Below are 12554 nucleotides of genomic sequence, written 5' to 3'. Positions count from 1 at the left end.
GGGGATATTGATAGGAGGATGACATTGGTAGGTTTTACTTCTTGACTTTCTGGGGGTTTTTTCTGTCTTTCTAGTGATTATCTTAGTCGGGAAGGAGGGTGGGATTGGGCTGAAGGGTGCCACCTGTAGATCTACTTTTCTCTGTTATTTTTTTTATAATTTCTGTTTAGATGTGTGGTTTCTGTTTAGGGGTGTGATCTCTGTTGAAGGGTGTGGTTTCTGTTTGGAGGTGGGGTGGAGAGGGGGGGGGGTGTTGGTTGGATGGGGTCACTGGTAGATCTCCTTCTTTGCTCTGTTATTGCTGTCTGCTCTTCTTGTGATTATCAAAGTTTACGAGTGTGGTTTCGACTTGGAAGTCGGGAAGAAGGGCTGGGGTTGGTAGGACGGCGCTGCTGGTAGGTTCTGCGTTTTCCCGTTCCGTTTATCTGACTTTCTTGTAATCATCTAAGTTTAGGGATGTTGTTTCTGTTTAGGGGTATGGTTTCTGTTTATAGGCGAGGAACCAAGGCGGGGTTTGGTAGGAGGTCCTGCTTTTTTCCTTTCTTTCTATTGTTTCTGTCTGACGTTCTTGTGATAATCTAAATTAAGGTGTGTGGTTTATGTCTAAAGGTAGAGAAATGGGTTAGGGGGTGGGGTGGGAGGAGGGTTGGTTGGATGATGCCACTTGTAAGTCCCACTTCTCTCTTTTCCCTGTGTTGTTTCTGTCTGTCGTCTTGTTTCTTTTACAACATTTAAGCCGAAAGTCCCGATTCGGCTCAAAACTATGAATTTCAAGTTGTAGGCATTTTTAGCTTCTTCAGCCTCACTTGCAACTATTTCATCGCATAAGAACTTCTAAAGCCGTATTTCTTCCCATACCGGGCATGTTAGTCACCACCATTTCCTCATAAAATCAATCTTTTATTTTTCTTCATGCCCGTTTTCTAGAAATTTGGTTTTTCTATATACTTTTGTTAATACTCCACCATTTTTCATCCACTCTTCATGAAATTTTCACAGAATGAAGAAAAGATGTAATACTAAAGCTCTGTGCGATGAATTTTAAACATATGGAATAGTTTTGCGTTCGTGGTGTTTGGAGTGCGGATTTTCACGGATTTTTTGCAAAAGCGAACACTACCTCAGGAAAAAAATCATGAAAAATGTTCTAGGACGTTTAGGAAAAATTCACCACACAGATTTGTAGATCTTTGTTTTGCCAAGATGCATGCAAAAAAACCCCCAACAACAATTTATTTCCAAGAAAACTAAGTGTGGTATTAATTACGTAAGATGTATCAACAAAATCCAATATGGCGGCCGTATCCATGGAAACGAAACTTTTTCCTCAAAATTGATTGCAGATTTAAGACTCCTGATTATGCTTGTTATATGTGTGAATTTTGGTAACATTTGATCGACTAATAAGCGATATAGCCTTCAGCTGTACCCCCCCCCCCCTCTTTATGGTCGTCAAGGACGTGGGTCATAGAAAACAGAAGTTATACTTTTCTATTTTAAATGTTTTTTGAGTCGCTTTTTTTTGCCCGGATTCATTTTGTCTAGTAATATCTTATACTAACTTAAAGGGTTATTAAGAAATCACTGGTGTCCTGTTTAAATCAGCGGTACATGGAAATTATAGCAGCAGTCATTTTGACCACAACAATGTAGAAAGAAAAGATAACTTTTTTTTATTCATATAGTGAGACTTCTAGCGTTGTGAGCGACCATTGCCATTGTTGTCTTGTTGATCCAACCTCATTTAAACTAATTCAAACCATATCAAATGATGTGTATTCATATATACAAAACATATATTATAAGTAAGTAGAAACACCTAAGGATAAGATATCGGTACTGGTAAATTTCGACCCTCTTTCTTGAATTAAGTGAAACGTATCTGCGTGAATGACGTCTCAACGATCCAAATATGGCCCCACTGAAAGTGGAAACTCCGAATGTGCTTTATTGCAGGCTACTAAATTCCAAATGGAGAGCTTAAGTTTCCTTTTCCAAAATCTCTTCATATCTTTCCTTTGTCTAACTCACCATTGCCTTAGACCAACTTTATTAAAGGGCAGCAGGAGATACCGTTCCTCAAAAAATGTATTACTGGCACGTCACACAATGTATTTGATCAATATAGGCCTAGTATTTTCTTTCACGGCTTTGTGGTGTGTGCAGCCATACGTGTCACGACGCGGTGGAATCGGGCGCTAGTCAATATTTGGGCTTATGGAGTTATTAGTATCACCTTAAGCGTGCTAATTTGTCTTTCTGTGAACCAAAAAATGACATATATCTGGAACAGAAGTCGAGATATTTTCGATTAAAGAGGTGGGAGTCACCTGGTGTTTGAGCTAAAATTAGCGAGAAAATTGACACCAAAGTGTGGGGACTTGCAAAGTTTGTGTGTCTTTGAAAACTACAAATTTACATTTGTCTGTGCCCTTGACCAATGATTTTTGGTAAATCCACGTAGAGATGTAGTTTTAAATGGTCATAAAAGGTGTTGAGCCAGAGAAGGAAATTTTTTTTTTAATTGCCCAAGGGGGGGAAAAAATGTCGATTTCTTCGATTTCATAATTTGTCAAGGACCTAATAATTTCACCACGATGACACATCATGGTTAGGGGGGGAGCCATTTTCCTTCATTTCAATATTTTGACAAGCACTTGATTTGACCATGATGTGTCACATACATGTTTAAAAAAAACCTGTCGAATTTAACATTGAAAGAAGGCGTGTGTATTCCCCAGAAAGCGCCATCATTCTCAAACTAGTTGACGACGCCACAGTCCGGAGCAGGGTCAAGGATCTTTTCTACACGCGCATGCGCCTGGGCGAGTTTGACCCACCGGAAGACAACCCGTACGCCAAACTGGGTCTGAAGGATGTGTTGACCCCGGAACATGTGGCCTTGACCGAGGAAGCCGCTGCTAAGACTATCGTCCTGTTGAAGAATCAAAGGAATGCTTTGCCTCTGAAGACAGCTTATTTCAGCAAGATAGCGGTGGGCACATTGTCAACCCCCCCCCCCCCCAAAAAAAAACACACACACACACAAAACCACCGAAACAAAAACAGCTTCAACCCAAAACAACCAAACAATTCCCCTACCACCCCCCCGGAAAAATAAAAACCCCGAAGATGATACTGGGATTATACATGTTTCAAACCCAAATTGACATACCTTAGATATTTCCAGAGAAAGGCTGCTTTTAATCTCTCTGTCAGGACTAAACTATGCTCCGTGGGATACAACACCACAGTGGCCAGACAGAGATACTCAATAAGGGAGGAGGAAGACTTTCTTTCTTGAAACCAAAATCATGTCTTTTTTGTTGTTGCAACAATTGCGAGGAACTTAGCCGTTGCACCTCTGGTGCTGGAAACAACGTGAATTTGTATAGGTTAAATGTTTCAAGATTTTAAGGTATTTCAAGAGGCACGACCTCCGAATTTAATGTCCATCTCTAAAGGACCGAATCAAATTAGTGGAGAGCCCTGGAGCCCTGAACCCCCCCCCCCCCCACCAATTGATGATTTGAATCAGAGCCCTTCTCTATTGTCCAGCTTGTTATCAGCTGAGCAAACGGCGACTCCACGCATGCTGGTGAAAACAGGTGATACTTGAGTGGGTAAATCTCTGCAAAAGATGAAACTATCTGTATTAAACACCCACGTCGGTTTTGACAGGCACCCCCCAAAAAAAAAAAAAAAAAAAAAATTAATTAAAAAATAATAATACATAAATAGATTTTAAAAACAATAATAACATGAAATAAAATAACAAATAAATAAGTAAATAAATAAAAACAAGGTGGTATACACAATATGGTTTGGTTTTAACACCCCTATAAGCTCAGCTGGGTTAGAGACTTGATCTCTGTTCGGACCGAGCCAAGTAGGCAAAGAGCCCCAAGCAATAAAGGTGTGAGATCAATAACGTCGCTTTGGATATCGAACCTGGGTCCTCCACACCAGATCATAGCAGGATACCAGCCAGCTGAGCTAAGGACTCACCTCAGTTTGGAAGCAACCCAGGTTCTGAATAAAGGATGCGATGTGGACGCAATTTATCACAACAAAATGACAGGTCCTTTCTCTCAGACGAAAATGGAAAGGAAAGTGGAAAGTGTTTCAATTGCTGGCTTCTTATTGAAATGGTTTCACGCATTTCCTCTCTCAGAGATTGAGAAAGATGAAACTGTTTCAAATTGTGAGTCTGTTGAAATATTGCACGAATCTATTTGTTCTAGCTATTATAAACCAAATTTACGTGAAGCTGCAAGGTCACGCTGCAGCGAGGTTCGTCTTCTTTGTTCTCCCGCACGTGTTACTGTCTGCCAGTCTCGCTTTTCCCTACAAAGAATTTACCATAGCATGTTTCTCTTTGTGAAGATCAATAAAATCTTGGCTTATTTTATCTTATACGACCAACATTATCAGTGCTTGTGGTCACAATTATGCGCTTTGCTGCCGCACGCAGGAAACCAGAGTTCGATTTCCGAGCAGGGAGAAATTTGTATCTAAGATCTCGGTCTTTCTGATGAGATGTTGCATCCCTCTCATCTCGGGTCGGCCTGATAGGCAGAGTGGGAAGCCCGCTTCCTAATGATCTAAATTGTGTTGAAAGGGGGAGGGGATGGGGGCGGGGGAAAACATCTTCGTCAAAAATTACACTTTTGACCGTTATGAAATCGATGTTGTTGTATTTTTCTCCAATAGATCATTCCTCCACTAATTAATCTATTTCTTTATTTTTCCGAACATTTTTCTACTTGTTCTATTTTGTTTATCTTTCACATTCACTCACCTCTTGGTATCATTTCCCTTCACAGGTGGTAGGACCTATGGGAGACAACCCCAGCCAGATGTACGGCAAGTACTCCGTGGACCTCGACAAGGCGCGCGTGAGTACCCCACGCCAGGCACTCACCAAAGTAGGCGAGACGTTCGCCTATGCCAGTGGCTGTGAGCGCACAAGCTGCAAGTCTTACAACGATGACGACATCAAAAAGGCTGTGCAAGGATCAGAAGTCGTGGTGGTTGCTCTGGGAACGGGTAAATTCTATTGTCCCCATACCTCACCCCACCCCACCCCGAGACACATCTTCCCCTCACAGCTTATTTTCCAGTTTTTATTGTTTTTTTTTTTTTAAGTACGACATATTAGCCCAGTGATATAATAATAATAATAATAATAATAATAATAATAATAATAATAATAATAATAAAATAATAATAATAATAGTAATAAGGAGAAGAAGAAGAAGAAGAAGATCAACAACAGCAACAACAACAACAACAACAACGACAACAACAAATATCATCATCGCCATGATACTGTCATCACTGTTATTATCGTTGTGGTTGATGTTATGGTGTGTTCGAACTCTCGAGGGATTGTTCTTGAATTGGGTTTGTTTGGTGAGTTTTATGGCTTTCCATTAACTTGGTCCTTCCACCAGCTTAACTTGGTCCTATAATAAAATATCAGAGATGGACATTAAATGCAGAGATGTCAGCTCATGTAGAGCAAGTGAGTGGGGCGCAAGACCCCACATTAAACCATGTCGAGTACCAGGGTAGCCGAGTGCACCAACTGTTTGGAAACGTAGTTTTTGTGTTCGTCGTATTCTCTAGGTTTTATGTTATATTTCTCCATGAAATTATATCGTAAGCTTACGGTTGTACGTGCACCGTTAATTAATTTACGTAAACGTGTGCACTGTGTACGCTATTTTTTTTCTTTCTTTGCGTCCACTTGGCTAAATGCATTGGAGCCTTCAGTTCAGCATGCTGCCTGGGTGTAATGTGTTTCATTAAAGAAATCAGCTGCATGCTGTTAAATGTCGATGTTCCCCTCTCAACTTATTGCTCTATTTAGTCACGATGTTTGCATCTTTACTTTGCCAATAAATTTGGTAAGCACGGCCTCACCTCCACGTCTTGCGAAGCAAACTGTAGACAAAAGAATGTGTAGTTGGGTGGGCTTTTTGTTGGAAATTTGTACTTTAACGTTTTAGTCTGATTCTCAATTGTAATCTTTAATGTTGGTTTATGATTGACTAGCTAGGAAGTTGGGCTATCTCGGTATCGTTTGGTACATGTATTTGTTTTTCAATTTGAATGAAATTCCAAAATGAGAGCATGTAAAAACGAGAGAAATAAAACTAGTTTCCGTCGGTATAATATTAAAATCTTCATAATCTTCAAAATGTTTGTCACCAAAAGCACTGGGTTACAAAGGGCAGAACGCCATTGCTGGCGCTAAATATGTAGCATTGATTCCATGTACTCTATTAGGCTGGCATTCCTTTCTCGCGGCATGGGTAGACAGGGAATGCAGAGTTATGTCTGTATGTCAGTGTGTCTTTGGATAGCACCTGTATACACTGTATGCTTCACAGGAAGTTGAGATTGTTTCAGAATGCTGTCCGGTCTGCTGGGGTAATAATATATTGTAAAGCGCATAGACCTTGCTACTGAAAAAGAATTTGCTCTCTAAAAATGATATCTATTATTATGATAATTTCCTCCATAATAGCCTGTGTACGTCATCGTGATTTTTAGACACTTTTAGTACTTCCATATGATATGATAAAAACTAGCAGATCAACAAGCAGACTGAATATTATCTACAAGTAATCACCATTCGATCCAAGCCCGTGCATTTTCTCTCCTTAATTGTACAACCTTGTCTGGCCAGGCTCTGACCTGGAGAGCGAGGGAAACGACAGGTCAAATATCTCGCTTCCCGGCCAACAGTTGGCGCTCCTACAGGCTGCTGTCAAATATGGTAAGTGCACACTGGATACCATGACTTCTTGACGCACTATTATAATGGAAAGAAATATAATATATACACAAATTATCGTCGGCCTTGTGATAAAACCGGCTAACCCCAGCGAGGTAAATTTTACAGGAGAAGGAAAAAACTGTTTTATTTCAAAACAAAGGCGTCTAACGATAAATCAATGCTTTAAACACCTATAAAAACACTTTACCGAAAATCTGTAGAACTTTTTTTCTTTTAAAAATTGCTTTTAATGAAACTGTGTGGGTTAGACGGTTTTGTCGCTCAAATTTTCCTGGATAAAACCGACCAACCCTCAATTTTGTGGGTTGACCGGTTTTATCAGGAAGCCACTGCTGGCCTTGAGTTTGGTTAAGTGCAGCCAAGCCACACTTGACGGTAACGTATTTGATCACTTGCTTCAATCGTCAAGATCTTTTGTAGAAGAAGGAGGAGGAGGAGGAGGAGGAGGAGGAGGAGGAGGAGGAGGAGGAGGAGGAGGAGGAGGAGGAGAAAAAAGAAGGAGGAGGAGGAGTAATAAGAAAAAGAAGGAGGAGGAGGAGGACTATATTATTGCTACCAACATAATATCAGCTGCTGCCATTTCAGTGCTACGGAGTCAATTCGGGCAAAAACAGCAGTCACAAAGTTTAACCTTTAATAGAAGTAGAAGAAGCAGAACACAGCAATGGGTATATTAATTACATTTAAAGTAGAAGAACAGGAGGTTGGGAGGGTAAGGGAGAACAGCTACAGCAACAACTACAAAAACAACAACTACAAAAACAACAACTACAACAACAACAAAAACAACAGTAGTAGCAGCAGCAACAGTAGGCCTTTAGAATTTATGACAGTGTCTGACACGGTACTATTGGCACTGGGTGGTCATTCAAAGGCCTGGAAAAAAGTAATACTAAGAAAGAAATGAAAGCAGAAAGCCACACAAAAGCTCTGCTACCTCGGCAATGGTTTGGGAGAAGTTGGTTACATAATGATATATCATTATTATACAAAAAGACTTTGTGAGTACCAAAGAATGCGCCAGTTTTCTCCAAATGTGTGGCTTGACAACTACTACTTTATTTAAGAGTTTTCTCGACGACAGAAGAGCATGTCTGTCTCACGCTGTGTCCTATGGCTACAACAAGGCAATACGACAAAAGTTACCATTGTTTTGAAAGACTCAACAATAATCGAATTTGGCTTGATCGCTTTCAAAACTTCTTACAGAGGCAAAGTTTCATGGTAATTGTGGTAGCATCGTGGTAGGACCGCCTTCAACTCAAGTAGATGTTTAAACTGGTTGGCAGTTATCTTCAATCTGTCTTTGCAGAGAGGTCCAGCAGTAACCGTCGTACACATGGTGTTCAGCTTTCTTGGTCCTTGCAGCGCCTGCCATCCATCATCAAAGTTCAGCTTGTACTGCCTTTTAAAGACTGGAGTGTACTTTGATGCCTGCAAGTCAGTGACAGTAGGATCGCCTGCTTTTCTCCCTGGACGGATTGTTTAGTGCTCTCCGACCTTTGCGAAATCTTTGAAAAAGCTGTGGTCCAGGAACATAACTTCATAGGGCCTGGTGATGCGTCTGGCTTTGAGCATGATGTTCACGTAGTCCATTGGGATGTACATCAGTGCGTTTTTTAGCGATCGCTCAATAGTGCCATGGACTGAATCCACTTCCATTTGGGTATGGCCCTTGGGAAGAATTTCTGCTCAACTGTGATGTCAAGCTCTTTGGCCAGCGAGGCCATTGCACTCACCAGGGTAGCATTTCTGTTTTAGTAGTTGCGCCAATCACTGCAGATGATGAAGTGATTGAAGTCAGTCACTTGCAATATCAGTTAGTGAGTCAGACGTGATGAAAACTGTTGAAGCCCAGGCCAACTTCACTTTCATACCAGACATATCATCTGGCGTCTCTGGTGGCAAGATCCTAAGTCGTAACATTGTGTACAGCCAGTTTTGTTTTATATAAGGTGGAAGTCTTTAGTGATGAGGCCAGAAGGACGCACTTGATCTCCATACAAAGAACACACACAGCCTCCCTGTCCTTCTCCTTCTCTGGTCTAGCGGCAGCTTTCCTCATATTCATATTTGAGCTGTGTGTTCTGTTTCTGTGAGGTTTCCAGATTTGAACTTTGTACAAATGTCGCACTGGTCTTTCTTGGTTGAAAGTAAACCCAAATTGTTTTCCTTGAACTTTTGGCAGAACACTTGATAGCTCAATGTGGCTTTCACCCTCTCTGCAAAGTTCTCCATGTATACTTGATGCAGATCTGACGTTTTCTGGATTGTCATCTGTAGACAGGAGGATATCTTCAAAAGTTTGTCCCAAAAAAATCCTCTTTATGGAACAACTTGTCATCCTTGGCTCTCTCATGGTGGGCGTGATGTGTTCTAGGTGGGTGGACCTCTTGGTTGTTGTTTTTTCGGAGAAGACACTTTAAATAAACCAGTGGGTCAGGCCTGTGGTGTTCTTGAAGATTGTTTTACAAACAGGTGTTCTTTGACCATTGACTCTTGTAAGTGGCTGTAATTTCTCCTTGGGTTTTCGCTTGCTGTGTAAGATCTCTTTTTGTCTATCATGTTTATCGTGTCATATACGTAGGCTCTCTTTTCTTTCCAAGAGAGTGACCAGTGATATCATTGCATTTTGTACCAACCAGTTTACAACTGCCAAGGACGTCAAGGTAATGACTGCAATAAACACAGCAAATGAAAAAAAAAAGAAAAAGCACTTTAAAAACCAACGATCGTTGGGGGCAGACGGTGTGCTGGACAGGTCCCACAATTATTTTTTTTTTGGAGTGAGTTAGTAAAGGAGGAAATGCTATCTACTTCGTCCATTCAATTGTGAAGGAAAAATGATTAGGAGAAGAGACAGTAGTCCGAATAGGGGAAAATGCCTTCACAATCGGTGAATTTCGAGTACAAAGACAAAGAAAAACACGCGGACAGAAAACATAGTTTCATACAAAACAAAATCCATAAAGATGCATTTCAAATACCGGAATCGTCACGAGATAAACAGTTCTGTGGGAACAATGGGGAGTTGTAGTCATTAATAACGTTATCAGCAGCATTAAAACGAAGAAAAAAGAGGAAACAACCAGATCTATATAACTCCCCAGTGAAATCAACAAGAAATATTACACAAATATTCCTTTTTGGAGAGTTCCCACGGTTATGTGAGCAAATTCTGGACTATTACAGGTCTGAATCTGATGTCAAATTAAGTCCAGAGAGGAGTCGAAGCCGGGGATAGTCGGTAACGTAGCAAATGGCCCCTCGTTGTTAGCGCGATAAAAACAGCCAACCCTCATTCCGTCCCTCGCAGGTGGGATAGTCGGAATTATCGGGCTAAAATCCGATGGGTGCCGGGTTATACGGTTTTATTTCTGATGTTTTACAGACATTTCTAGACAAAATTCAGATCTGTCTTTGAGTGAGCATATGAAATGGACAATTTACTATCGATAGGGCCAATAAAAAGTTTTTTGATATTTTGTGGGTTAGACGGTTTTATCACCAGGCCGACGTTATATTATTAATTTTATCCCTTACACGCAAACACACACACACACACACACACACACATACGCACACACACACCCACCCACCCACCCACCCACCCACCCACCCACCCACACACACACACACACACACACGCGCGCGCGCGCGCGCCCGCGCGCACATACAAACATACACAAACAAACAAACAAACGCACACAGATATACAGAACAAAATAATACAAACAATGATATGGACAGAAAACCAAAAGGGAAGTGAGATTTGGCGCTAAGTGGCCCTTAGAATTAAAGTCTGGTGAATATAATATATTATGTGATTGTGATCATTGCTGTTCAAATTTGGTTTATTTAATGAGTTCCCACGATCCATATTATGTTCTGTTTTGGAGATAAAATCTGAGATGGACGTCATTATAAAAAGCCAGAGCAGTGATGATATTATCTTACCTGTATTTAATGTACCTAGAAGACATTTTCTTACTAGGCTGTTGTAGTTACCAAAAGTCCTGATCTTGCTTTCCGTGAACAGAGAAAATTTGTATCGAGTATCTTGGTCTTTCTGCTGGGATGTTGTATCTCCCTATGCTTGAGTTGGTCCTAGCCGCCTCTTAAATGATCTAAATTGTTTCGATGGCGGTGGAAAAACACTAACATTATATTTTCTTAATGATTTTGTTTTGATTGCGTGTGCTTTCCACCAGCAGCGAAGAACCAGATCGTGATTCTGTTGTTGTTTAGCGCTGGTCCTCTCAATGTGGAGTGGGCAGAGGCAAGTGAAGGAGTCAGCGCCATTCTGCAGATGTCATACCCTGGTGAGTGTATTCTGACTAACATATTATGATTTTTCCATAAATTTGGTACGCGAGAGAGAGGGAAGAGAGAGAGGGAAGAGAGAGAGAGAGAGAGAGAGAGAGAGAGAGAGAGAGAGAGAGAGAGAGAGAGACACGAAGAGACAGAGACACAGAGAGAGAGAGAGAGAGAGACATAGAGAGAGAAGAGAGAAAGAGAGACTGTGAAAGAGACAGAGAGACAAAGGCACCAAGAGAGACAGACAGACAGACAGAGAGAGAGAGAGAGAGAGAGAGAGAGAGAGAGAGAGAGAGAGAGAGAGGGAGGGGGAGAGAGATAGAGAGAAAGAGAGAGAGATAGACAAAGAGAGAGAGAGAGAGAGAGAGAGAGAGAACTTTTTCTAAAGGTATTAGATAGTTTGTTGTCATCAACAGCTTAGCTTCTGTCCCTTTTTTCTCCTTCTCCACTTCTTTGAAGTTCTCCATGTACAAAACCAATGCTGAACATGCCTCTAGTATGGATCAAAAGCTAACGGGTGGTTGAATGGTATCGCTGGTTGGGCCTACTTTGTTTCTTTCAGCTGTTTCTTCTGTCTATCTGTCTTACTTTTTGTCTGCATTGATTACAGTGATTGTGTCGATGTGGTTCTCTTTACTCTAATAACAATAGCAGCAACAACAACAACAACAACAACGACAACGACAACGACGACAACGACAACGGGAGGCGTAAATTAGGCCCGCTCGGCGACCAGTTACTACTGGCAAAAACCAGGACTGGTCACTTCTCTGGGCTGCGGGCCTGCAAACTCAAAATAGACAACACATCGCACCCAATCTGTCCATCGTGCAGCGTAAGAGCCCCAACATTTGGAGTGCTGGCTGCAGAGATAATCCGCTACGGATATGTCTGGTGGTGGCATATTTTTGGGGATGATTCAGGGAGGTTGGACTGCCTCACCCGCTACCCAAGAGAGGCGGTGGCCCTGACGAAGAGCACGCTCTTCGGGGCTCCAAGCAATTCAGAGGGATAGGCTCCCACACATACCCAACGGCGACGACGACAACGACGACGACGACAACAACAACAGCAACAACAACATCAACAACAACAACAACAACAAGAACACCACCACCACCACCAACAACAACAATAAAAACCACCACCACCACCAGCAACACCACCTACAACAAAACCACCACCACCACTACCAACAACAACAACACAACAACAAACAAAACTTCCCATTTATACACTACGTTCCCCCTGTATCCTGTCTCCCCCTTAGCCCAAGCCTGTGGCACGGCTCTGGTCCGAGTGTTGCTCAATGAGAACGGGAACTCGTCCCCGGCTGGCAGACTGCCCTACACCTGGTACAAGGGAGACTACACGGTAAGGTTTTGTATTGTTTGTTTTTTAAATTTATTATTATTATTATTATTGTTAT

General features: G+C 41.6%; 1 protein-coding gene across 1 annotated transcript in view; it reads left to right on the top strand.

Moving 5' to 3' along the window:
* Positions 1-12554, top strand: part of LOC101852409 (beta-xylosidase/alpha-L-arabinofuranosidase 1) — a gene marked incomplete in the record, with an annotated part of 40273 nt that overhangs the window by 23401 nt on the left and 4318 nt on the right. Inside the window, 5 exon segments of the mRNA XM_035969908.1 lie at positions 2742-2995; positions 4827-5049; positions 6698-6787; positions 11023-11130; positions 12396-12499. Of these exon segments, the coding sequence (XP_035825801.1) occupies positions 2742-2995; positions 4827-5049; positions 6698-6787; positions 11023-11130; positions 12396-12499 (779 nt within the window).

The sequence above is a fragment of the Aplysia californica genome, unplaced genomic scaffold (assembly GCF_000002075.1).
Source record: "Aplysia californica isolate F4 #8 unplaced genomic scaffold, AplCal3.0 scaffold00194, whole genome shotgun sequence".
In the NCBI taxonomy this organism is placed as follows: domain Eukaryota; kingdom Metazoa; phylum Mollusca; class Gastropoda; order Aplysiida; family Aplysiidae; genus Aplysia; species Aplysia californica.
The sequence above is the reverse complement of the archived record's forward strand: the minus strand, read 5'-3'. Positions and strand labels throughout refer to the sequence as shown.